This window comes from Typopeltis vanoorti, chromosome 15, assembly GCF_054136105.1.
Source record: "Typopeltis vanoorti isolate ZY-2024b chromosome 15, IOZ_Tvanoo_1.0, whole genome shotgun sequence".
NCBI lineage: Eukaryota > Metazoa > Arthropoda > Arachnida > Uropygi > Thelyphonidae > Typopeltis > Typopeltis vanoorti.
The window spans coordinates 70,969,070-70,996,922 of NC_143563.1; the positions used below are offsets into that span (position 1 = coordinate 70,969,070).

The 27,853-nt window shown below is 34.2% G+C and overlaps 1 protein-coding gene across 2 annotated transcripts in view; it reads right to left on the bottom strand.

Moving 5' to 3' along the window:
* Positions 1–27,853, bottom strand: part of LOC150098870 (tetratricopeptide repeat protein 21B-like) — a 388,504-nt gene that overhangs the window by 210,663 nt on the left and 149,988 nt on the right. For both annotated transcript variants that reach the window (XM_090404953.1, XM_090404951.1), the window contains exons 20-21: positions 18,201–18,311; positions 2,610–2,662 (exon numbers count right to left, since the gene is read on the bottom strand). In XM_090404953.1, coding sequence (XP_090261079.1) covers positions 2,610–2,662; positions 18,201–18,311 — 164 coding nt within the window. The remainder of the gene's footprint in view (positions 1–2,609; positions 2,663–18,200; positions 18,312–27,853) is intronic.

The following is a 27,853-nucleotide window of genomic DNA, read 5'->3' on the forward strand; positions in this document are numbered from 1 at the left end:
GCTTTTCTAAATAAAGAAAAATAAACAAATCCGCTAATGCATTTTATTCCCCAACAAGAGTAGAGAGGGCTCATTTAGCCCTAACTAACTTTTTGAAGATAGGTGGGTATCCAGTCTCCATCCTTCATGTCTTCACTAATAATGAGCACTGCAACTGATTAAATCAAAGCTTTTCAGGAGAGAGACAGCTGCAGCCATCTCATGGCCCTAAATACTAACATTTGTACTACTGTCTGTAATAGTGTGAGTTCTACGGTTAATTTTTTTTTTTTTATAATGCAGAGGTAAACCTGAGTTTCTGAGAGAAAAATTTTACTTGAATACATAAGTTTCTGTGGTTTAGCAGTTCCATAGACAGCTTCCGGCATTGAGACCGCATGTTTTAAGATAAATAACGAGTTTAATAAAATATAAATTCCTTGGAGGTCTCCATTAATAATAATAATAATAAGCCTACAAGTTTCATAAATCATCAAGCTTACACTGCCAGAGGTTTTAGCAAAAGTTGTACAGAAAAGAGACTAGAAACAATTAACTACACATATTAGATATTATCACAACATTGGTATGGCCAGGTTTCACATATGGAAGTTAGACTTGGATATTCAAGAAGAGAGTAAGACAACAGATAATGGCCTTTGAAATGTGGTGCTATAGGAGAGCTCTGAAAATCTCATGGACAGAACATGTGACAAATACAGATGTCCTACATCTGTATTTGTCACATGTTCTGTGACAGAATGAGAATGAGAACACAGAGATCGTTATTACAGGAAATGATCCAGAGAAAGATGAGATTGGTAGGACATGTACTGAGAGGTTCAGCAGGACAGAGGGTATTAACAGTTTTAGAAGAAAAAAAATTATGGGAAAAGGATCAAGAGGTAAAAAACGAAAGACATGGCTTGCAGACATAAGATCGTGAACAGGATTACATGGCTATGCAGAAACAGATAGGAAAGCCACCAACAGAGAGAAGTGGAAGGACATGGTGCTACACCCTCTCACTGAGGAAGCTACATGAAGAGAGAGAGATCCCACACTACTACAACAGGCCATCGAGTAGTTTGTCCACAAGCAAAAATGCCTTATACTGATCATAATTGTTTTACAAGAAAGTTGAAGACTCTGAAATGTTGCAGATCCCCACATAATGTAACAAAAATCAAGGTTTAATCCTACACAATGTTTGGTCTGTTTTCATTAAAAATCTAACTGCCACAGACCTAAGACAAAACATGCACAATGCTACAGAATGTGACAACAGTAACTAGCATTGTTCCAAAACATATACAATAATTAATTAAAATTTTTTATTCTGTTTTATTTTATTTTATTGAATTATTATTAAGTTATTTATCTTAAAACACATGGTCTCAATAACGCAAGCTGTCTACAAAAAAAATCTTACTTGTCCATGCCAGAGATTGATTAATTTGGGAACAGGGCAAAGAAATTGAAAGTTTATTTTTCACTTGGTTAGACTATAATAAATTTAGTTTAATCCTTTATCCAAGTGTGAGCAAACAAAGTTTGCACCTGAAAGTATCTTCAGGACTGAGGTAAGGAGGTGTTGTACCTCCTTACCCCAGTCCTGAAGATACTTTCAGGCACAATACTTTGTTTGCTCGCACTTGGATAAAGGATTAAACTAAATTTATTATAGTCTAACCAAGTAAAAAATAAACTTTCAACATCTTTCTCTAAATCCAGAGTAATTTATTAAAAAGGTGGCATACCGTTTGGCAACTCCTATAGGTAGAGATGACCTTGCTAATGCTTCTGCCTGGTATCTCCACTTGGGCCTGGCTCCCACTGAAGAGACCTCAATAAAGGTCGAAACTAGTCTGGGTTGTGGCCCTTCCTTTAATGCATAACATTAGACATATCCGCAAGGAGATGTGTTATGGGAGATACTGAGATAGGAGTGATGAGGGCTTTCTCCACCTTTGCAACGAGTTGCCCAGTGTTTTATATACCTTACCCCAGTCCTGAAGATACTTTCAGGTGCAAACTTTGTTTGCTCACACTTGGATAAAGAATTAAACTCAATTTATTATAGGGCAAAGAAAGGCTTAGAAAAATTCCTCTAATCAGAAACTAGAATCAAATTTATAATGGCCTTTCTTTGGGTGGCCTAGGATTATGGATACAAATGCTATTTCCATAGGGCTACACAGGCATCCTTGATGATGATCAGCCAGTCTTTTCAACCCATTACAGGGTGAAGGCCTCTCCCATTGCAGGAGGGTTGTGTCTACTTCTCCCATAGTGACCCAGTCCATCATGGGAGAGTGTATATACTTGGATGAATGAATGTATGAAGGTGAAAGACTCACAAACATCCATGCCTAGATGGAATTCGAATACACAGCCTCTTGGCTGGAGAGCAGATACGCTAACCACTCAGCCAACCAGGCATCCTTACCTTATCATAAATATCATAATGACTATAAACAAAATGTTTATAGTCATTATGATATTCTAGTCATTATGGTCTTCAACTCCATAAATAAAGAGTTGGTGTCATTTTAATCATATTTATGAAGTTTATAGATATGATGATCTAAGCATTTTATTTATAGTGATAATGATATTTTAGAGTCTACCTTAAAACAACCTGCCCTCCGGTTTTGATAGCTGCTTTATAGTAGGTAACAGCCTGGAAAAAAAAAATGATAACTAATTATTTCCAGCTCTCAACAAAAAATAAATTTCATCCTTACCATTATACAAAAATTATGAATTACTATATTAATAAAGTCATGTTTCAAAATGCCAAATGCAAAAAATATTTATAGTGATAATTTTTGTATACAATGGAAGAAACATGAAAATCAATATTGTGCTAATACAGGGAAAAAAAAAAAACACTAAAATTATTATTATTATTATTACTACTGTACAGGCACCTCCATGGAGTCCAAAGACTCATCACAGGAAATCCAAACTATTCACACAACTATCATACTTCTCCTTGAATCCATTAACAGACAAAGCACTCACAACTAACTTTTGGCAACCCATTCCACACATTCACAACTCTCCAAGCAAATAAATCTAGTCCTCATACCCCTACCAACCACACCTTTATTCAACTTCCAGAGATGACCTCTTCTTCTGGTCCCCTCTAGCCAAGTGCTGCAATATTTCCTCTGCATCAATCCTATAAAATCATTTAAGTAACTTAAATGTTGTTATCATATCCCCTCTTTTTCTCCTATCAACCAACTACTACATTCCATGCACCTTCAATCTATCTTCATAGAGAACATTCCACAGACCACTTACCATTTTTGTCACTCACCTCTAATCTTCTCCAATGCTTCCTCATCCCCAAGAAATCCAGGAGATCAGACCCAAGCACAATAATCCAGATGTAGGTGTATCAAGGAATAACAACTTCCTTATCTGTTGAAAAACATGCTGATGAGGCGTGTTTTTTAACAGCCAAGTAATCTTATGAGCTACCTTAGCAATCTTAGCAAAATGTCCTCTAAACTTTAACCATCACCCCTAAATCTCCAGCTTCATCTATTTCCTGGAGTACAGTTCCATCAATGCGGTACACAGCTTGTAATCTATCATCATCATCATCAAATAATCTTCTCCGATGCTTCCTCATCCCCAAGAAATCCAGGAGATCAGACCCAAGTACAGTAATCCAGATGTAGGTGTATCAAGGAATAACAACTTCCTTATCTGTTGAAAAACATGCTGATGAGGCGTGTTTTTTAACAGCAAAGTAATCTTATGAGCTACCTTAGCAATCTTAGCAAAATGTCCTCTAAACTTTAACCATCACCCCTAAATCTCCAGCTTCATCTATTTCCTGGAGTACAGTTCCATCAATGCGGTACACAGCTTGTAATCTATCATCATCATCATCAAATAATCTTCTCCGATGCTTCCTCATTCCCAAAAAATCCAGATCAGACCCAAGCACAGTAATCCAGATGTAGGTGTATCAAGGAATAACAACTTCCTTATCTGTTGAAAAACATGCTGATGAGGCGTGTTTTTTAACAGCCAAGTAATCTTATGAGCTACCTTAGCAATCTTAGCAAAACGTACTCTAAACTTTAACCATCACCCAGTAAATCACCAGCTTCATCTATTTCCTGGAGTACAGTTCCATCAATGCGGTACACAGCTTGTAATCTATCATCATCATCATCAAATTCCTGACATGTACCCTCAAGGGGGGCCTACAGGTATTGATAGTACTACATGAAAAATTTACATCATTACTAACTTACTATCTACAATTTTCCTCCAAATTAGTCTGTTACTTGTCAAGACTCCAACATTATCAGATCTTATATTTTTATTGTATAAGGCAATTTGTACCGTATCAATCCACCTATATCTTGGTCTTCCTCTGGGTCGTTTTGCTGCCAACCTGGCAGAGAACACTTGTTTTGCTAATCTTTCCTCGCCCATTGTGTTTAAGTGACCATACCACATGCTGACAATGTCAAGTTCTTTTCTAATATCCTCATTTTTAATATGATACTGCCATCTGTTCATGACTCTAATCTTTCTCAGGACTCTCATATCTGTAGTCTCTAGTCTTTGGTCACGTGTTTTACTTCTGACTCAGCTCTCAGATCCATAAGTTAAAACTGGTTTGAACACTGTCTTGTATACAGCTAATTTAGTGTTCTGACTAATTTCTCTTTTATTCCATATGAATTTATTCAATTGACTTACTACCATACCAGCTTTGTTGATTCTGTTGTCTATTTCCATATTTAATTTACCATCTTCACTAAAAATCGTGCCTAAGAAGCTGAAATGTTTTACTTGTTCTACAGGTTCTCCATTCACAATGCAGTTGATATTTTCAACGATTCTACCTATTTTCATTGTCTTTGTCTTTTTATTGCTGACCTTCATACCATATCTATTACAACAGTTATTCAATTTAGTCAGGGAATCTTGCAAACGTGTAGCAGATTTATTTAGAAGTATAAAATCATCCGCATAAAGCAAAGAGCTGACATTAACATATCCAATTCTGATATCTAATACCACTTTCCTTCATAATGTGATCCATATAAATAATGAATAACAGAGAGGATAATGTACATCCTTGTCTCACACCAGATTTAACATTAAACCATCTTCCTGTACTTCCTTCAATATTAACTGCTGATTTACAACTCAAATAAACACTAAGTATTGATTGATATAATACCCCACTGACACCATATAACTGCAGTGTTTTGAATAGCTTCTCTCTTGGCACCAAGTTGTATGCATTTTCCAGATCGACAAAACTTACATACAGATCTTTGTTATATTCCCATGCTTTCTCAACTATCTGTCATAAAGTGAAGATCTGATCCTGACAGCCTCTATTTGACCTGATTCCAGCTTGTTCTTCACCCTGCTTTTCTTCCACAATCCTTCTCAATCGTATCTCAAGTATACTTGCATAGATCTTGCCAGGAACACTTAGCAGGGAAGTAGGGAAATACCTCTGTAATTCTCACATGCAGTTTTATTTCCCTTTTTATATGTGGGTACGATGAGAGCTCTACTACAATCATCAGGAATTTGTCCCTCTGTCCAGGCCTTCTGAACTATGCAGTGCAGCCACTGTAAGACTTTTATACCACCATACTTCAGCATTTCTGGTCGAATATCATCTACTCCTGCTGCCTTTCCACATTTCAAGCCTTTGATGGCTTTTTCTACTTCAAGTATGGATATGTATTCCTGACTGCATGCCTGGTCAGTGTTTTTTACCATGGTGCTATCATCACCGCTTGTTTCATTTAGCAGTTTTTCAAAGTAATTACTCCATACTTCAAGGATATCTTTGTCTCCTGTTTTCATGTCACTATTATCATCTCTAACTCCTTTTATGGCACTCTTTCCTAAATTTCTAAGCTTCTTCAACAACCTCCAGAATATCTTACCACCTTCTTAATATTTATTTTTTTATGTTCTTGCCAAAGTCCTCCCATGACTTTTGTTTAGCTAGTTTTACACAGTGTTTAGCTTTCTTATATTTGTCTCTATATTCTTTAAGAGCATAAGCTAACTTATTTGCCAGGAACTTTTGATATGCTTTCTTCTTTTCCTTCACTGCCTCTTTAATTTCCTGTGTCGACCATAGAGTTCTGATTTTTCTATCCTTGGCTCTCTGGCTGAATCAATCAGAATTTTCTTCAAGGCTTGCCACTGAATCTCCAAGGTTTGGTTCCTGTTCTCAAACTCTTTCATTTTTTCTTCAATAATCTTTTTGTATCTGAGAGCTGCTCAACTTTTATTCGCTTTAAAACTTTCTTACATGTTATTCTTTTCGATATGAAATTCAATTTTATCCTGCTCAAGACTAAATAGTGATCATTTCCAATTTCAAATCCTCTGTACACTCTGGTGTCCTGCACCAGGGAGAAAACATCACTATCAACAATAACATAGTCAATGAGACTTTTCTTATTCCTTACATCTTCTCTCCATGTGAATTTGTACACATTTTTATGTTGGAACATGATGTTAGTAATAACTAGTCCATGTCCTGAGCAGAAATTCAACAGATATTTGCCATTATTATTAGCTTTGCTCTTTTCTCCAAATTTTCCCAAAATATTTTTGTATGCCTGACAATCATTTCCTACTCTCTTATTTAGATCCCCAACAAGGACCAACTTTTCCTTTTTCATTGTGACAGTTGCTTTCTCTAAAGCATCAAAAAATTCCTCCACTTCTACCTTAGTAGAACCTTCTGTGAAACCATAGGCACAAATAAGTCTCATTTTCCAATTCCACATTCTGATATTTGCCCACATCACTCTACTCAGAAAGATCTCACCAGTTTTTGTCTTTTTTGTTTCAGTCACCCTTATTATGTCGATCTGGTACTTATCTAATTCCTCAGCTAGCTCCATTTCATTGCCATTCAGGCTTCTCATGTTGATAGTACCGATTGTTGGATTCTGAATATATAGAGATTGGAGTAATTATTACTTGCTTCAGAATCCAACATGATCTTCCATCACATAAGCTAAACTTGTAATTATTTAATGTAAATAACTTATTTTATAATTTAATATTCATATAACTACCTTAATTTTGTCTAATATTTAATTATTTAATCAAGATATATGTATTAATAAAGAAAAGACTGTATTAAATATTATTAAGCTATTTTAATTATTACTATGTTAATATTATAAGAACTTGTATTTGATAATTTAACTGTGCATTATTTGAAATGTAAATATTCTCTATTTATTCCTGTTTGTAAAGTTTAACGGTATGTAATAGCTCAATTTTATTATATTTTGTTTTGGTTGTCATGGAAACGTATGCAAGTGAGCGAGCACATTTTGGAACACCACATGAGGTTTATTGAAAAGAGTTTTAGAAAGAAATCACGAGAAGAATTTAGGCGGGAAGAAGAGATATATAAGTGATGAACGCAGAGGAATTAGAAGATTAGATAGATTAGAGAGAGAAAGGAGAATTAGAGATTTATTAGAGAGAGATTGGCATTAGGTTCAAATCGGGCATTCGGTATTCGGAAATCACAGTGCGATAATAGCGAGTCGGCAAGTCACTCAAGCAGCTAATAAAGTCTACTAGTCGAGAGGCGGTTAGCTAATAAGTTGTAGAATAACAATTATAGCTACAGAAGACAGCTGAGTGACTACTAAATAGACTAGCAATACTTGAGTTGAGATATAATTTCAGTGCCGACCTTTCAATGACATACGGAACCTTGAGGCAAAGCACGAAGTTACTAGAGAATAGTAGAGCTGTAAAGTTGAAGTTTACCTATAGCTGTGTTTAGAATTGTAGTGTCTAAAGAATTAATTGAATGCCGGAAGAGTGAACAACTGCGCATATAAAACCTCAAGTTAAGGAATTATTGTGTATTGCCTTAATTCATAAGTGATCAGTAGTACTTCATGCAAGGACGTTTGTTTATGTGTACTGTGACCGATGATTAATTCAGTTGTTGCTTAGAAGATTTATTTTAATGAGTGACGTATACTGTTTAAAGTGTTTACAGTTATAAAAAATGTTTGTGTGTAAGTTTATGAAGAAAGAAGACTATCGGTAAGATTATTCTAACCGTTAATATTCCTATACAGAGAGTTGTGTGAGTTTCATCCTAGAATATTCTTATATTAACAGTAACTATTGAGGAAGTTAGCTAAAGTGTAAGTTTAAAAGTGTTTGCTTGTGAAGAGCTATTGCTGCGATTTTATTGTATTTGAAACTTAAGAAACTGTGAGATATTTATGCAATCAGTTACTGAGGAACTTTGTGACTTTGAGCTTTACCAAGCAGTTAATTGAATTTTGTGAGAGCGAAAATGTTTATAATATCTTACTTAGTGATTTGAACTTAAGTGTAAATTGTGATTCTAAATTAAATGATTGTTTTTGTTAATCTAAAGTTGTGTTTTGCCTGAATCTCTTTTACTGCACCATTCATAAAATATTCGAACCAAAGCGGGAGTGATAAATAAGTTAAATATACTCGGCCAGTATATATAATATTAACATCTAAAAGGAGAGATAGTTGTGAGTTGGTTTATCTCCAATTCTTGAACTAATTCAGATATAAAGTGGTGCAGTCTTTAAATATAAATTTTCTTTATATTTGAATTAGAAATCAACTTACAACTTGTCAAATTAGTTAAGAACATCATATTAGTAATCATGTCGGATCCAAAGTATAGACTGAGAAGAAGTAGGATCCAACAAAATGGCGCAGCAGTCGACAGGATTTGAATTCACTAACAAAGATTGTAAAATTAAGTATTAGAATTTGTAATAGTAAAGAGAATTTAAAGATAAATTAAGTGAATCAAGTGAACTGGTTGTAAACCAGAATCAGGCAAACAGTGAAATTATTTTAGAATCCTATTTTTTTTAAGTTATTGTTAATAGATTAATATGGCAGTTTCATCTAGTTCTAAAATGGAAGATAGTGAATTTTTTCGTTCAGTGAACCCACAACAAGTTTTTCCCCAGTTTTCAGGTGAAGAATCAGATGATGTACTGTCCTTTTTTACTTATGTTGAAAAACGTAGGGAAATAGCTAACTGGACTGATTTCCAATTACTTATATTATTAAGAAGTAAGTTAATTGGCAAGGCAAAAACTTTTTTGTACTCATCTCCAGTGCTGAAAGAAACATTAGATTATCAAAAATTTAAGGATAACTTGATTTCACAGTTCTCAAAATTAAGAAGTATTGGCCCAAATTTATGGAAGTTACAGAGAGTCTTACAAAAAGATAAAGAGACTGTTACTGATTTTCACAATCGTTTACTGACACTAGCCAACAGTTTAAATGTGACTAATGAAGATAAACCACACTTAGATTGGGCTGTATTCCATCAATTTAGACATGGTGTTAGGCAAGAATTAAGAGAAACAGCTTATAAGAAGAAAATTTCCACCTTAGAAGAGTGTCTCAAAAGTGTCAAGGAAAAAGAACAAATGTTAGGAGACTTTTATACCTCATCCAGTGTAGGTCTTGTAAATGTTGTAAATAAGACTGGTTGTTCCTTGAACCAATCTGAAGTTGAAAAGAAAAATAAGGATGAAAAAGGAAAGGGAAAGAATTTTGGAGAAATTTCAAGTGGTATTAATTGCATAACTGAAAGTAAAGAACAATTTGACAAAAGGCTGATGACAGAAGTGCAAACCTTAATTCACCAGGAAGTAAATAGGTTAAATCAGCCAATAATGGATAGTCTTAATGAGGTTGTGAGACAATTATCAGCTATTACTTTGAAGTCTCAAGAAAACCAAAACCCCACAACTGATAAAATTAATGAATTAATTAAACATGAAGTGGAAAAACAAAATCAACCCATTTTAACTAGTCTAGATAAGGTAATTCAAGGGCTAGATAATGTTAAACAACGGATGTCTATTATCCCTCAATCTAAGACAGAGACAGAACAAAGAGATCCTCCAAGATGTTATAATTGCAACAAAGTTGGACATTATGCCAGGAATTGTTTCTATAACAAAGGAAACTACTCTAATAGCAGATGGGACTCAAAGTTTGGATACATACCCAATAGAAGAAATAATAGAATTCAGAGACATCACGCACCCAATGAAAGAATAATGAGAGTTAGAGGAGAAATCCTGGGTTCTAAATGTAATATTTTGTTTGATACAGGATGTAATGCTTCAACTATTAGAAAGGGCTATCTCCAAAGTATAAGACATAAATTAAGGAATAATATTGCCAAACTTAGACAACCTGTAAGAATTACTTCTCTTTCAGATTCAAACTTTGAAAACATATGAAAAGGTTCGAGCAAGAATCTGCCTACCAGAATTTAAACTAAGTGTCTGGCAAGACTTACTTATCATCCCCTCAACCAATAGCATAAGCTCCCACATCATATTGGGAACAAATTTCTTAGAAAGATATCAGTTCTCCTGTGATCTTTTTAAGAAAGAAATATGCCTAATGGGCAGGAAAATAAGCGTCAGAACAAATGGCAATTATATGCATAATAGAACAATGAGGCAGAAGGAAAGGTATTATATACCTGAGAAAAGATTTGCCCCAAATAAAGTAGAACTGTCTATAACTGAACCAACTGTGGAGGATAGTTGTACACAGTCTGTTATGCCTTATCTACCAGAATCAAAATGTAACACTGATGAACATTCTGAACAACAGATAGCCAAACCTGAACCTGAAGTTGTCAATAAGGAACAAACAACAGTTGAGGTAAATTGTGCCAGGCTGACTAGTCTATATGACAGAAAACAAGATTTGTATCTTAAAAGGACATTTCCACATAATAATTATAAAATACATTTAGTTACTAGATTATGGAACAAGAGTAATCCAAGAGAAAAAGTAAAAGAAGGTAAATGCACAAACTGGAATAGCAGGTGTGGAAACTATGTAAGATCTCATGGAGAAAATATAAGATCTGATTCCTCCACCAATAGAACCTATGTGAAAAATTTTTCTTTAAAGAAAAATTTTTCAAAGGAAGAGTAAGCCTTTGTTGGATTCTGATTATGTAGAGATTAGAGAGGGATTGGCATTAGGTTGGAATCGGGCATTCAGCATTCGGCAATCAGAGTGCGATAATAGAGAGTTGGCAAGTCACTCAAGCAGCTATTTTATGTCTACTAGTCGAGAAGCAGTTAGCTAATAAGTTGTAGAATAACAATTATAGCTACAAAAAACAGCTGAGAGACTATTAAATAGACTAGCGATACTTGAGTTGAGATTTAATTTCAGCACCGACCTTTCAAGGACACACGTAACCTTGAAGCAAAGTACGAAGTTACTAAAGAATAATAGAGGCTGTAAAAATTGAAGTTTACCGTTGGCAGTGTTTAGAATTATAGTGCCTAAAGAATTAATTGAATGCCGGAGGAATGAACAACTGTGCATATAAAACCTAAAGTTAAGGAAGTACTGTGTTACCTAATTAATATATACTTTGTATAAGAACGTTTGATTGTGTGTATTGTGACAGTTAAATAATCCAGTTATTTCTAAGAAGATTTTTTTTTAATGAGTGCCGTTAATTGATTAAAGTGTATACAGTTACAAAAGGTGTTCGCACATAAGTATATGAAGAAGGAAAATTGTCGGTAAGAATATTCCAACCATTAATATTCCTATGCAAAGATATGAATATGTTTCTTCCTAGAATATCCCTATACTAACAGTAACTGTTGCAGAGGTTAGCTGAAGCGTAGATTTAAAAGTGGTTGTTTGTGAAGAAGTGTTACTGCAATTTTTATTACATTTTGAAACTGGAATTTTATGACATTAAGCTTTATTATATGTTAAGTGAACTGTACGAAGACTATTATCAGAAAAGCTGAAGTGTTTGTAATATTTTAATTAGTGATTTGAACTTATGTGTATAAATTGTGATCCTAAATTAAATGTTTGTGTGGTTAGCCTAGTGGCTATGCGCTTCGCAACCATATGGGAAGGAGTGTCCTAGGTTCGATTCCCGTCGGTGACGTGAGGAGCTGAAGGATCTTCCTCAGCCATAGCCAAGTTAGCCAGTCTTGGGCGTGGACAACAGGGTTTTTTCCCCAGTTTATTCTGGGGTTTTTCATCCTGCAATGCAGGCAAACTGGCCTTGAGAACTCAACGCTACAGGCCATAGGATACACCGGGGCATAAGGCTGACCACCTTATCCTGTAAACGGAGTGAGGTCTGATGATCAATGGACCCTCGACACCGCAAGGTAAAAGAGGGTATGAGGAAGATGATGATAAAGATGATGATGATGAATTAAATGTTTGTTTTTGTTAATCAAAAGTTGTATTTTGCCTGAATCTCTTTTACTGCACCATTCATAAAATATTTGAACCAAAGTGGGTGAATTAAGTAAGATAAATATTCTTGGCCAGTATATATTTTAAGGAGTAATAGTTGAGGGTTGATTTATCTTCAATTCTTGAACTAATTCAGATATAGAGTGGCGCAGTCTATAAATATAAATTTTCTCTATATTTGTATTAGAAATCAACTAGCAACCTTCTATTTTGTTTAAGAACATCGTAATAACTAGATGTCGGATCCAAATTATAGATTAGGGAACAATTAGGATCCAACACCAATCTTTAACTCTGGTGATGTTGAGTTGGGGTGTGTTTTCAGATTTGTTCCAGTAGCTGACTTTCCGCTGTTCACCCTAGTTCCCTGGCGAAAACAACGGAGGGCTTGTTTAACCCAGCGACACTCCAGCCGGCATGAAATTTTGTCATGTTGTACCATCATTTTGTATTTTGGTTTAACCAATAAGAATATAATTTGGTCGGCTAAATCCCAAATTGCCAGCTCATCCTCGTTCATTCAGTATCCAGGTAGATACCCAACAGGGTGCACCACGAGAAGGTGAGGATTGGACATTATGTCAGAAGCCCTGGTCGGTTCTCCGCATTCCTTTAAAGGCTATGTGGAGGTCTCCTCTCAGTTATACATCTTTGACCCTTAAGCACCCCTGCTTGTAATCTATTTATCCCAAAATGCATAACTCTACATTTCTCCAAATTAAACTGTATTTAAATCATCCTGCAAGATTTCTACATCACCTTGATTAACTATACTTAATTTTACATTATTAGAAAATAACTAAATAGTTCCTTTCAGGTTATTTCCTATATCATTTATGTACAAATTAAACAGTAGTGGTCTTCGCACTTAACTTTGCAGCACACTACTAGTCACCTGCTTTCACCTGGATTCCGTTCCTCCATATACCACTTTTTGATGTCTGTCCAGCAACCACCCTCTTATCCATATAACTGTTCTAATTTGAATAACAGAGTTCCGTGTGGTATTCTGTCAAATGTCTTTGCAAAATCCAGGAAAATCATCATGTAGCCATTTCCTTTATCCAACTCAGCTGTTACTCTATTATAAAAAGTTAGTAAATTACTAAGGCATAACCAACCCTTCACCAAGCCATGTTGACCCTCATACAGTATCATATTTTTATCTACCCATTCTTGAATTCTCTTTTTTAATCAATGTTTCTAGTACTTTTATCACCATGCCTGAGATACTGATTGATCTATAATTTGCTACTGTAGTCTTGGAACCTCCCTTATGCAAAAGAATTATTTTGTCCTCTTTCCATTCCCTTGGAACTCTACCAGAGCTGAGACTTAAATTAAACAGTCTAGTCAAAGGCATTGCCAGTTCCCTTGCACATTCTTTCAAAATCTTAGCTGATATCCCATCTAATTCCACAGCTGTATTTACATCGAGATTCTGCAATATCCTAAGAACCTCCAATTCATCCACTTTTATTGCAACATCAGTGTCTGTAACATATTTTACAGACACAGCAGTAAGCTCACTTGGATGATATACCCTTATAGAAAACACATATAAACTGGGTTTAACTGGTCAGAGGTTTTTTTATTGTAAAGTAATAGCCTACTAGTTTCATCGCCTTGACTGTTGGCTTTGTCTGGGCATACAAGGTGACAAAACAGCTTAAAAAAAGATCATAAAAAACAAGTTAGGGATATCAGGTTATAACATAAAGGAATGTCAAATATTATCTAAATTCAAATAAAACGCTACATCAAACGCATGGGGCATGTATGTTATCAGTCATTGTTATACATGTATGATCTATAATTGGCAGCAAAATTGAATGTTGTGTTGAGTGATCTTATGAGACTTTTCCATATGTCACCAAGGATCATCCCTTGATTTCTGTTCAGGCTACCTCTCTTGAACAGATAACTGCTGCAGCTTCTCCAATGTTACGGGAACAAAAATCTTCTTCCAAGTACAGCATAGTACTTTTATCCCATTCAATGTTATAACGGACAAACGTCTAGAAGTCTAGAGATAAGAAAAAAATAACATATCGGGGACGTTAATAACAACAGAGAAGACAATTCTGGCTTGGCGCTCCATTTTTCTAATACCAATCATAACATCGAATGGGATAAAAATTTATCATCCAATGGGAATGCAATATCCTGCAGTGATGGGAAGCAGGTGCCAAAAGATCTAAAGAGTAAGGCAGCACTGATTCTTATATCAGATTCTAGGTTTAGTAATTAAGAAGTGAGGAAATCTCTCATTACATTAAAAATGTCATGTAAATTCTAGATCATTGAATGTGTTTGTGGAAACAGCACTGACAACTAAATGACACTGTTTCTGGAATAAACTGGTATATTAATTAAATAAATGAAGTTCATGAATTAAATAAATGAAGTTCATCAAGAGTCCACAAACAACTGCCAATGAAAACATTGGCAGTTGTTTGTGGACTCTTGACTCTCCCACAACAAGCTTAAAAGCATTTTGTTGCATAATTATAACAAGAAGCCTTATTTATTTCTTGCACCTGCAATAAGCATGAAAGATAGAAATCCGATAGGACTGTGGGATAGATCATAAATTAGTGATATCTGAAGTTAAATTGAAATTAATTACTAAGAAGAAACAAAAAGACAGTATCAGATTTGATTTAAACCATGTAAATGAAGCATTTAACGTAGAAGTCGGAAAGAAATGAAAAAACATTGAAGAGGACAGGAAGAAACAAAACGTACAATAACAGAAGCAGCAAAGAAGACTAAGTAAAGCAACAAAAAAAAAAAAGAAAGATTGTAAATGATTGTCAGAAGAAGATATTCAAATAGCAGAGGAAAGAAGAAAATGAAATTTCAGAAAAACAAAGAAAAGGTTAGACAACTGAGTGCAGATTTCCAGAGACAGACTAGGAAAGATAAGCAAAAACATCTCAACAAAAGATGCAAGGAAACTGAAGAAAATAATATTATGGGTAGAGCAAGAGATCTGTTTAGAAAGATAAATGATGTTACAGGGAAGCTTATCTCTAGATTAGAAGTAAAAAGTAATTCGGGAAAATGTCTGATGGAAGAAGAAGCAGTGAAAAAAAAAAGTGGAAAGAGGATGTAGAGGATTTGTACAAGAAATATAATAATATTGAAGGAGAATTTGAAAGGAAAGAATTTGTTGAGTAACCCATGATAATGAAAAGTGAAATGATATCAGCAATGGAACAGCTGCCAAAAGGAAAAGCTCCTGGAGCTGATGGAATGTCAGTGGAATTATCGAGAGCAGCTGGGGACAAAGTAGTGGGTATACTGACTGAAATTTGTCAACAGGTTTGAAAGAAAATATACTGGCCTAGAGATTGGAAAACATCTGTATTCATCCCAATACAAAAATAAAAATCAAATCCCAAGATTGTGAGAATTATAGAACCATTGCTTTAATTTCACATGCAAGTAAGAGTTATGCTGAAAGTGATTCAACAAAGACTGGTGCCATATGTGAATAGAGAAATGCCATAAGAATATGGAGACTTCATGAGAGGTAGGAGAACTAGAGACTAGAGAGCAAACATGAGATGGATTATGGAAAAAAATAAGAGAATTTCAGAACAAAGTATTCATCTGTTTCATTGATTATAAGAAAGCTTTTGACTGCATGGATCACAACAGACTGTGAATTATAATGAGATCAATGGGAATGTACCTGAGCATCTAATTCTCTTGATAAGAGAGCTGTATGACAACCAAGAGGCTTCACTAAAAACAGTCTTTGGAGAAACAGACAGTGTTCGAGTGGAAAAAGGGGTGCAGTAGGGTTGTATACCGTTGCCCTATCTTTTTTAATATTTATAGTGAGTATGTTATGAGAATAGCTAACTTATACAAAGACTCAGCTGGAATTAAGATTGGTTGCAGAAAAATAAATAATTTAAGATATGCAGATGATACATCACTCATAGTGGTTGATTCTACTGGTTAAGAGGGAAAGTAACAGAGCCAAGCTTAATTTAAACATCAGCAAAACAAACATGATGGCTTCTGGCAATTTAAATGAATTTATAATAGAGGGAGATAAAATAGAAATTGTTGAAAGGTATGATTTACTGGGGTGCAGAATCAGAAATGATGATCAATGTAAAGATGAAATTAAAAGAAGGATAGCCATATGGAAAAAAAAAAAAAAGTTATGTTAAACCTGACAAAAATTTATGAAAGATAGAGATGTTAGTAAGGTTATGAAAGTTAGAATTGTCAAAGCAATGGTTAGTGATGTATGGATGTGAAAGTTGGATTATTAAGAAGAAAGACAGAAAGTGAATTGATTCATTTGAATTTATTAGTGTGAAGAAGACTATTAAGAATCTCATGAGCTGAAAGAATGACTAATAAGAATATTTTAGGGTGTATAAAGACAGAATGCTCCTCAGAGGTATGATCACTAAACAGAAGTTGATGTACTTTGGACATATTATTGAGGGAATGAAAAGAAGATCACAAAATTGCTGAAAGAAAGGAAACCTTTGCTCATAAGATCACCAAGAGTCGAAAATGACTGGATGGCACATAACAACAGTAGAGCAATTATAGAACATTATGTCAAGATGTCACACCAGGAAAAGATAAAATAAAACATAAATGCTTTGTTGATGAGAAGGATTATACTGGGTATAAAGTACCTAAATGCAAGATTTCAAAAAAAAAAAAAAAACACTAGGAAGGTATATCTGTTGAACTTCAAATTAGGGATCTATTGAAGTATAAAAAAATTTAGAGTCTCATTAAATTAGAGCTAGAAGTCCCAAAATCATTCAGAAATATTGCTGAGAAATTTTTAGGAAACAATAAAAAAAAAAAAAAAGAAGTATACCAAACAATGAAGCTAGAAAGGATATCAACAAATATTTACTTCCTTCATTCTCATCTTGAATAGTAAGTGATAAGAAGAGTAGTGGTTCTTCCATGGGATCATGGTGCAAAGCTACTAACAAAAATGGAATGCTGGCATGATTAGTAGACCACTGTTGGCTTCTTCAAAGACACACACACACACACACACAAAAAAAGCACTTTTAAATATGCATTTTTAAATTTTCTTATTTGTCTACTTACTGTAAATATAGTAAAATATGAAAGTACTTGATTAATTTTGGCTATTTGTATTAATTGATCTAGGTAGATTGATACAGTAAAGAAGACTGAAATATAAGATCTGACAATACTAGGGTCTAAATATATAACAAATAAAATTTTCATCCAAATATCAAGAGCAAGCATAATATAAATTTAAAAATGGAATAAAGACAAGTAAACATAACTGAATATTAAACATGAATGTAGTAATAAAATGTGAATAATAATGTCAAGTAGTCAAGTCCAATGTATGTTAAAGTCTTAATGATGTTTAAAAAATAAACTAAGGGAAACAATTTCCTATAAGGGAAAAAACAAAGAAGACAAAAGAAGAGAAGAATAAGCTGTACAACCTTAGTTCATCAGTTGTTTCCAAGGTTGTACAGCTGTCTGACAGATGCAGATTCACCTGGCCAAAATAGGATAAACCACAGATGTAGAAAATTCGATAAACACCAGAACAGGCCAATAGGGAAAGTTTATCCTTGGGAGCCTAAAAAGAAGGCAATTCTCTTTAATGGCACAAGAGCACTTAATTTTTTTTTAAATTCTAAACAAACTTATTAGTTAAGCTTATGTTCCAGAATACTCTTCCCTCCACCCCCAGCATGTCAGGGTTTTTTTGTTGGAAGTTTCATTTTTGAATTCTAAGACCTAAAATACATCAAAATCCATATTTTGTCATAATAACAAAATTCTTTGTGCTGTCAAATCACATAATTAACTAATTCAATCCTAAGAAAATATTTTACTCATACCTTGTCATAATGGTGAGTTTTTACAAGTGCTTGGCCAATTTTTCTTGCCAACATGCTATCGCGGGGATTTTTCTTCAGTGCCTGTTCATATACTTCAATAGCTCTTTCTGGCTGAAATTAACAGATAATATATTCCATAATGATGTGCTCTGTACATAATAAAAAATACATGAACTAAAACATAGTTTCAAACTGTCTAACACTGTTTTATTAAGCGAATATTCTTTATCAAAAAAATAAGCCTATCCTTCTCCTTTCACATATTAGGCTCCATAACATGACAATTTAGCCTATCTCCACAGCACATACTGTTTGTCAATGCATGTGTAAGTCATCTTTATTTGAAAAGCACAGGCAACCTTCATATAACATGGATGTTAGGTTCGACAAAAATGCTGCGTTATATAAATCGCATTATGCGAGACTCGGATCACATAGAAAAAGTAGGATTAGGTTCCGAAATCATTTTTTTTAAAGATTATATAAACAATGACATATCGAACAAAAATATATTTTTATTTAATTCAGGTAATTCATGTAAGTTAAGAAAACATATAAACTATGAAACAAATACATAGTATAAAATTATAAAAAATTATAAATTGTACGTAAACTTCATTGCACATAATACATAAATGTTTTAGGCGAAATAAAACAAAGTGTATATTTTAATCGTCATCACTGTCTTCAAAACTAAAAGAATGTAGATGTTCTTTATTTACAAGTGGCCAGACGTCGTCATCACTTGAAATCTCTTGGACATTGTTTATATAATTCTCATTGCATACTTCAGCTAATGTTTAGTTATCAAGGAATCAGTAATAAGACCTTGCTTACCACTATGTTGCAATTTTTTATTAAGTTCATAATATGGAGCTAAACAAATATCTAATTGTCTAATGAATTTTCTGGAGCGCTCCATTAAGAGATCATTATCCATAAAATAACTTTCTTGCCAAGTCCATTCCTTCTGCTAATTTCTTTAAACTGAATTCTTTAACAGATTCATCACAATCAGAATCTTCGGCAGAACATTCCCCACCATTTGGTTTGACGTCATCTATTAATTGTACGTTCCTCCTCATTTAAATCTATTTCCCTATCAATTAATTCACTATTGAAGAAATTGAAGCACTTATGAAGAAGTTTGCAAAGGTTGAGTCTCATGTGCTGATCGAAACGAATGTATCCTCAGTCTTGTTCAATTGTTACCTTGGCAGTTTACAGTGGGTGGGTTTATCCCTATTAACAATCGCAAAAGCGCTCTAAGTGGCCATTACTATAAAAAAAAAAATTTTTTTTGCATAAAAAAAGCATTACATATTGTATGTAACTCACCAAAAAATAAAGTGCTTAGCTTGAGATTAACACACTCAATACACTTATTATTTTTAATGCGCTTTCCTGGCAGAAAATGAAGACAATTTTCAACAATAAATACTTTATATGGTAAACAATTGACGTACATGCGTGCTAAAGGGTATTTCCCCTAATATAAATTCGCTACTTATAACTATATGTGCAATACGGGCAGACGCAAATTTAACGAAGATAAAACTTGATTTTTAAGTCGCGTGTTGAAAAATATATGAAAAGATAAAGGGTTACTACAGTTTGTAGACCGTCTTTTATCGAAACCACGTTGTATAAGTACCGTGTTCAACAAGGGTTACTACAATTTGTAGACCATGTTATATCCAAACCGCGTTGTATAAGTACTGCATTATATGAGGGCTACCTGTGCTTAAAAATGTTTTTCATATTCTAAATGGCATTCACACATGGTAGTTTTCATATTCTAAATGGCATTCAAACATGGTAGTTTTCATATTCTAAATGGCATTCAAACATGGATGTTTTCATATTTTAATAACTTTCACAGCTTGCACATGTAACAAAAACTATATAGAATTTTATTGAAAAACTCCAATATATTTCATTCAATATTATTAACTTAATTCGAAGCATGAATTCACAATAAATGAGTCATTAAATCATGCATATATTAGCTCAGTCACAGTTGAAGTACATGGTTATACTATTAAAGTTCAAAGGAACAATTGTAAAAACGTTGCGTAGATAAAAAAACAATTCACAATAATTATGAATTAAAAAAAAAAATTATGAACAACTAATAGTGATCACCTCCCAAAACTTGGAGACTGGCATGTGGTCTCATTGCTTGAGGCTGGATGATTCCATAGTGTTTTACATGTCTCAAGAAAAAGACAATCAAATTTGAACTTGCTGGAATGAAGTTTTGCCTGATTCCAAAAATGTAATATAGTCCTGATGCTCTTTGATTCTAATCAAGGCCAAATGGTCAGGCTGTCCAAAACAGCAAAGATGACATGAACAGGGCACTTGATAGACACCAGGTAAGGAAAGAGGTGGTAATGTATCCTTTGTGGATGCTAGGAAGGAAGACAGTTTCCGAGCTGGTTTTTGAAGGAAGTGTATAGATTGAATTTATGAAGAATCTGTGCTATTTGTTCAGCTTCCTTTAAAGTAGGATATTCAAATTCTTTTAACATCAGATCAAGAAATTGTATCCATTACACATCAGATTGGTTTTAATTTTATTTAGTTCATCTAACAAAAGGAAATCAGAAGAGTAGTGAGCTGTATGAGCTTATTGTATGAGCTCTATGTACAAGACTCTTGATAATACCCATTGTTAAAGTAATAAGAGTAAAAATAAAGCAATAACGAGTCATGTCCCATGTAGCAGTGAGTTTGAGGCTATCTGGTGTAAAGTGGAACCTTCTTCTTCTTTTCAGAAATTTTCTGTCCACTGCTGGACGAAGGCCTCCTCCAGTTCCTTCTACCTTTCTCTATTCTTGGCAATGATAGACTAATTTTTCCCAACAAAATTTGACAATTCATCACTCCACCTTCTTTTAGGACTTCCTCAGCCTCGTTTCCCTTCTTTTGGAATCCAGTTCGTTAGTATGGTGGTCCGTCTCTCATCTCTTCTGAATAGATGTCTGGCCCATTTCCATTTTAGTTGCTTGTGAAGAATGATGTCAGTGATATGAGTCTGGCTTCTTATCCAGGTGTTTTGCTTCTTATCTTTTAATGTGATGCCTAGAATCGACCTCTCCATTTTTCTTTGAGTTGTTGCTAGTTTATTTGCCAGTGCTTTTGTTAGAGACTAAGTTTCACAACCATATGTGATGACTGGAAGTATACACTGGTTAAATGTCTTCCTTTTTAAACAGAGTGGGGCATCATTGTTTTGAAAAATGCTTTTCAATTTTCTGAATGCACTCCAGGCAAGTTGAACTCTACTATTTATTTCCAAAAGGAAATAAATAGTAGAGATCCATAATTTAGATCAATCCATAGTTTAGATCAATGAGATGACCTAAGTATGTACAGTATATGAAGAGACTCTTTCCAAGAAATTGTTTTCTATTATTATGTTTTTTGGTGTTACAAAATTATTAAACATGATTTTAGTTTTTTCTCTGTTTATTTTTAGACCAACTTCTCTGCTTTCATGATATAGGTCTTCTATCATTATATCAAGGTCTTCTGGAGTGTTTGCAAAAATTATGATATCATCTGCATATCTTAGGTGTGTTGAGTTTCTGTGATTATTTTTTATACCAAGGTTTGTCCAGTTTATATTATTAAATATTTCTGGAAGGACTGCTGTAAAGATTATGGGTGATAGAGAGTCTCCTTGTTGGACACCTTTTTCAATTGATATTTTATTGCTACTTGTGTGAAGTTGTATTGTTGAGGTTGCAGTGTAGTATATTTCCTGGAGGAGTCCATATAGTCTCCCTGATTCTGGAGTGCTTTGATTATTGCATTCGTTTTGATGGAATCAAATGCTTTTTCTATTATTTGTTTTACTGCATGAATATGATCAATTGTGTTAAAGCCTTTACGGAATCCCTTGTTCTGCTGGTTGATTTGAGTCTAGAAGAGGGGTTAACCTATTTGTTACTTTTATGAGAATTTTGTACAGATTAGAAAGAATACTAATTGGTCTATAGTTCTTTACTTCTTCTTTGTCTTCTTTTTTAAATAACAGTATCGGTGTAGCGTTTTTCCAGTTTTCTGTATCTTCCCCTCTTCTAGGCATAAATTTAGTAAGTTTGTGACATGGTGAATTATGTTGTTTCCTCCCCATTTAATTAATTCTATGTGAATTAGGTCTTCACCAGGACATTTTCCATTTGTTTAATGCTTGTTTTATTTCATCAGAAGTGAATGGGGGGATGAATTCCATATGTGATAGGGAAGAGTTATTTATATTTGATTTATCTGTTGAAGAATCACTATTGAGTTCTTTATAAAATTCTTCTAGTCTGCTTAGGATTTGTTCATGGTTCCTTATTGTAGCTCCATTCTTATCTTTTATTGCAGTTATTTGACTTTTACCAACTGATAAATGTTTTCTTAGTATTTTCATATTTTTATTGTTTCTTTAATTTTTGTAATGTTATAAGATCTTATTTCATTTCTCATCTTTTCCTTATTATTTTGCATAGTTCTGCATATTAGAAGTTAAGATATTGTCTTGTTTCATATTTTGTCTCTTTTTTTTTTTTTATAGTTGCAAGGTTTCCTCTGAAAGTTGATGGTCTTTTTGTTGTTTGTTGCTTTTCAATTCGTTGGATGCTGAGATTATTATTTCCGTTAGGATTTTACTTATTTTATTTGTCTTCAAAATATTTATTAAGTCTAGTTTTTGATTGAGTTTTTCTTCGTAATCCTTCTTGTTTTCAATAGGTTTTAAGTCAAAACCTTTTGATTTTTTTGTTATTTAGCCATTTTATTCTTTCCATTTGGGGTTTATTTAAATTTAGGCTCTCACCAGTCAGTGGTCACTTCTTGTTTTTACTTGATTTAGTACTGAGGTATCTTGAACTAATTCTTTATTATTACACAGTATATAATCTATTTCATTTTTTATTTCTCCATTTGGACTTCTCCATGCCCATTTTCTTTTGGGGGCTTTCTTAAAAAAGCTATTCATAATGTAAAGCTTGTTACTGATATAGAATTCTGCAAGAGCCATTCCTGAGTTGCTGCTTGTACCATATACATATGGTCCTATTGTGTCTATTTTGTGAGAGGATGACCAACTTTGGATTGAAATTGCCCATTATTATAATAAAGTTTTGATTGCTATTTCTTTTTTTGTCTAGAGTGTGATGCAGTGAGTCATAAAATGCTTCCATCTCTTCATCAGTGTGGGATGAGGTGGGAGCATGTATTTGGATGATCCTGATTTTAAGTTTGGAGTTTATTTTAAGTGTGATTTCTATTATTCTTTCATCTGTATAATTAAATTCTTCTATAAGGTGTGTAATTGTTTTCTTAATTAGAAATCCTACTCCATATTGTCCTTTAGTTTTCCCATAATAGTATAAGTAGTCTCCATTTGATTACTATTATATTTATGAATTCTTTGGGTTATTCCAATATTGCTTCTTATTTGGGAAAGCTTCACCACTGCATTATGCTGTGGCCTCTATAAATGGTTTCAATCAGAGTAGTCATATAGTTGGGGAAATTTAGTCACATCCAGTGTTTGCCAATTTTGGCCATGGACTTTATCGGCCTTTCTTTTCTCTTCTTGGCATTGTAGTGGAGGGGTTGTGGCCTAATCTCCCATGCTGACCACATAACGTCTTGGGAGATGCATTTTATAGCACCAGCTCTTTGCTCAGTATCAATTTCGTCATGGCTCATGACGAAGTTGATACTGAGGCATGATACTAAGACTTCCTAGATATGGCCCTCCAGACTTCACCAAAATGCTGGCACTGCCATCTATATCAGTTCTATCAGGGTTTTTGACTGTGTGTGTGGTGTGTGTGGTGTGTGCTGTAGGTTGCCAGCCCACCAAGGAAATCCATCCCAGGCTTAACTGTGCTCAACATGCTATAAGCACGACTGATGGCTAGTCACCCAAGATCCTGGTTGGAGAACACAGCTAATCTTGGTTTGAAGACTGGTGTGAAGAAATAATCATTATGGGTAACTCTTTATGGGTAACTTTTTGCATCTCATAATTTACTATTTGTCTTCTCTGGTGAATCTTTGTTTTATGGATGAAAAACATGAACTTTATAAAACAAGTTTGACTCTGTATACTATACTGCTGACTTCATCTTTAGTCTGATTTTTCTTGTTTCATATAAATTTATTCAACTAGCTTCACACCAGCTACCTTACCTATTCTGTTACATATTTGTATATTTAATTTTCCACCTTCACTAAAAACCATGCCTAGAGAGCTAAAATATGTAACCTGTTCCATAAGGCTAAGTAACCTATAACCTGTAAATATGTAATCTGTTCTTACATAAGGCTGAGATCCATTTCTTCTAGATACCTCTGTCTTGTGTCACCAATTCAGCTACTCTCCAGATCTCCCAACCAGCCATTCTGCTTTTCTTTTCTACCATTTTCTGACAAGTTAATTTAGACCTTCTTATTTACCTCCAGGTGGAATCTCTCTGCTGTCCATTCTCAGTACATGTCCAATCCATTTCCATTTGCAGCTTTTTATTTCAGTGGTGATACTTTTTTAGTCATTTATATAAGTCATCATTTGTTATATGTTGGGGTCAAAATATTTTTAATATTTTTATGCAAGCATTGCATGTGAAAACTATTTAATTTAGCTTCACATTTTTTGGTCAGTTTCCATATATCTGATCCATATTATAATGCAGCCTTAACACTACTGCTGAAGATATTTATTTTGATTTATTATGATATTTGGATGATTTCAATATATTATTTAATTTTTTCCAAGCAGAATGTACCAACAGCATTCTCAATAATTAACCTGTAGAACAAGTTTCCATAGGCAAAATGGAAACCTGTTCTACAGGGTTATTATTGAGAATGCTGTTGATAGATTTTGAATTTCTCACCTATTTTCATTGTTTGTCATTTTATTGCTAATAAAAAAAAAAAATCTCATAAATTATCCAGTCTTCTGGATAATTTATAACAAATGGCTACTCTTCTAGATTATAAAGAGTATCTATCCTCTGCACAACTTCTATTCTGTCATAGTTCAGCATTTTAAGTCTAATATCTAGTAATAATATTAGGTCCAACATATATTCCAGCAGTCTTTCCACATTTCAGATTTCTGCCAAGTTAACTATCTATCTATCTATTATCTATCTCCAATACCAAAATGTACTCGTGACTAGATACTGCCAGGATATTTTGCTATAACATTTTTTATATTACTCCCACATATGTAAGAGAGAGAGAGAGAGAATATGAAAGGTCTGTTGAATGAAAGAAGAAATAAAAGTAAGAGAGTAAAATAGCAAATGATTCGATGAGTAGACTGTGTAGAAAAAAAATGGATGCATTTTTTGTAGCTCAGTGGAATTAGCACCTGCATCCTCTGTGCCAGGTCACCTGAAAGACTTAAGTTCAAGTCTAGTCACCGACTGGAGGAACTTTTTCTAAGCCTTTCTTTGACCAGTCCCCAAGTTAGTTGACCTCTGGCATGGGCAAGAGGGTTTTTTTTTGTCCCATAAACTCAAGAAAATCAACTGTAGAACCCACACTATTTTTCAGACAAGAATATATCCTGTTAAGGTTAAGTACCAAGAGATGGCAGCACTTGTTTGCCAGTCTCTACAACAGTTGCCACTTATAATTAGTGATAGTCTTGGGCCAGCTATCTCTGATTGGCTACCAGTGGAGACTGAACTGCCCACTCAATCTCTAAAAGTAGATAAGGTTAAAAAAAAGTCCTCGTCTCCTCCTTATAAGGAGGAGACGAGGACTATAAGCATTAGCTGTTTGTTTTTTTTTAATAGATGTGTGGAGTGTGTTTGATGCAGAAAAGACTCATGTAAGACTAATAACTAATGTAGAGAATTAGGAAACTAAACAATCGTGGAAGGAATGGTGAGAATGTCTGTTGTAAGTTCAGCTATGGTATGCAAATATGATAATAATATGAATAGCACTGAGCATGGTTATCCATCTGGTGAAGAGGTATGCTTTGGGTTGAGGATCTTCTGAGTGTATCTGGGGAGAGAAAAGAGAAAGCTCCCAACTTTGCCAAGCAGACTGTAGAAGCAAGTATAAGAAAAGGCCAGGTGTTATATCTATACACAAATGCCAGAAGCATCAGGAAAAAGAAGTTAAGTTTGTTACTAAGATTACTGATATTAGTAAAACTTGACTATCAGAATCAGATAGTGTAACTGGGATTGAGTGTAAAGGGTATAGTATTTTTAGGAATGACTGAAGAAATAGGAGAAGAGGGAAGAGCACTACTAATGATATATCAGAGTATTTGATTCCAGTTAGGATAGAAATGCATGAAAGCAATAATGATAATAATGTTCCATGTTTCACTGAGCTTGAGGCTTTCTAGCATGAAGTAGAAGCTAATTAGGATGTAGGATATGATGGGTATTGATACAGACCTGGCAGTTGCTGGGGGTGATGAAATGCATCATAAATTACTCTGATGGGTACTAAATGAGTGATCATTATGGATGACATAATTTATACAAACACTGACTGGGTAGAAGAGAAATTTCATGATAAGAATGAAGGAGAATTTACTGATTTGCTGTGAAACAACTTTCTCAAGCGGTATGTGAAAGAAGGAACTTGTGTTCAAAGGAGCCTGAAAAAATTGGTAGTCAGCTATTTATCTAACCCCTATGGGTCAGATAAATAAAACTACATTCAGAAAAGTTTGGCTATTAGGTCTTAAAATGATAGTCTCCTGGATCTTTGGTAAATTAATGCAACCATACTTGTTGAGGTTGGGATAGTGCTTCATAGTTGATGCTGATTCTAAGAATAGCCTCTCAGGCCTGTAACAACTTCTGTCTAATAAAGATGTTTTTCTTTATCTGATCCTATGTGAAGCTGTATCCAGAGCATGGACTACCAATCTCAGTTTGCCATACAGATGATATCAGATGTAATTTTTATGTTCTTCAAGGCGTATGTTAACTGATCTACCAGTCTATCCAAAGTAGACTAACTACTAACTCTTGCAGGCACACCAACTGGTAAATCAGTTAACTGGTAGATCAGTTAGCATATGCATTGAAGAACATAAAAAATTACATCTGATATCATCTGTATGGCAATACAGATTAGCAGCCCATGATCTGGATACTACTTCACATAGGATCAGATGAAAAAAATGTCTTTATTACAAAGAAGTTGTTACAGGTCTGAGAGGCTATTCTTAGAATCAGCATCAGCTATAAAGCACTCTCTCTCTCTCCCCCAACCTCAACAAGCATGGTTACATTAATGATCTGGGAGACTATCACTTTAAGACCTAGTGGCTAGACTTCTCTGAATTAACTTTATAGTTATCTGACCCATAGAGGGTGCCACATAAGGACATTAGGTGTGAGTTACAATTTAAATTATTTCTACAATTACTTGGTTTAGTGCTGTATGCCTGTCACAATTTCATTGTGCTCTGAGATTGCTGGGTAGAAAACCAGCAAAATATTAGTGAGTTATAAATGTATTTTTTTCCTCTTGGTGTTAGTTATATGGTTAAGCTTTATTATGGATAATGAACAACACCTAAGCCTTTCTGTATGAATGTCTGTCCACAGTAGACCAAGTCACAGTTACATGGAAACTTCAGGCACTCCAGGATATGCCAA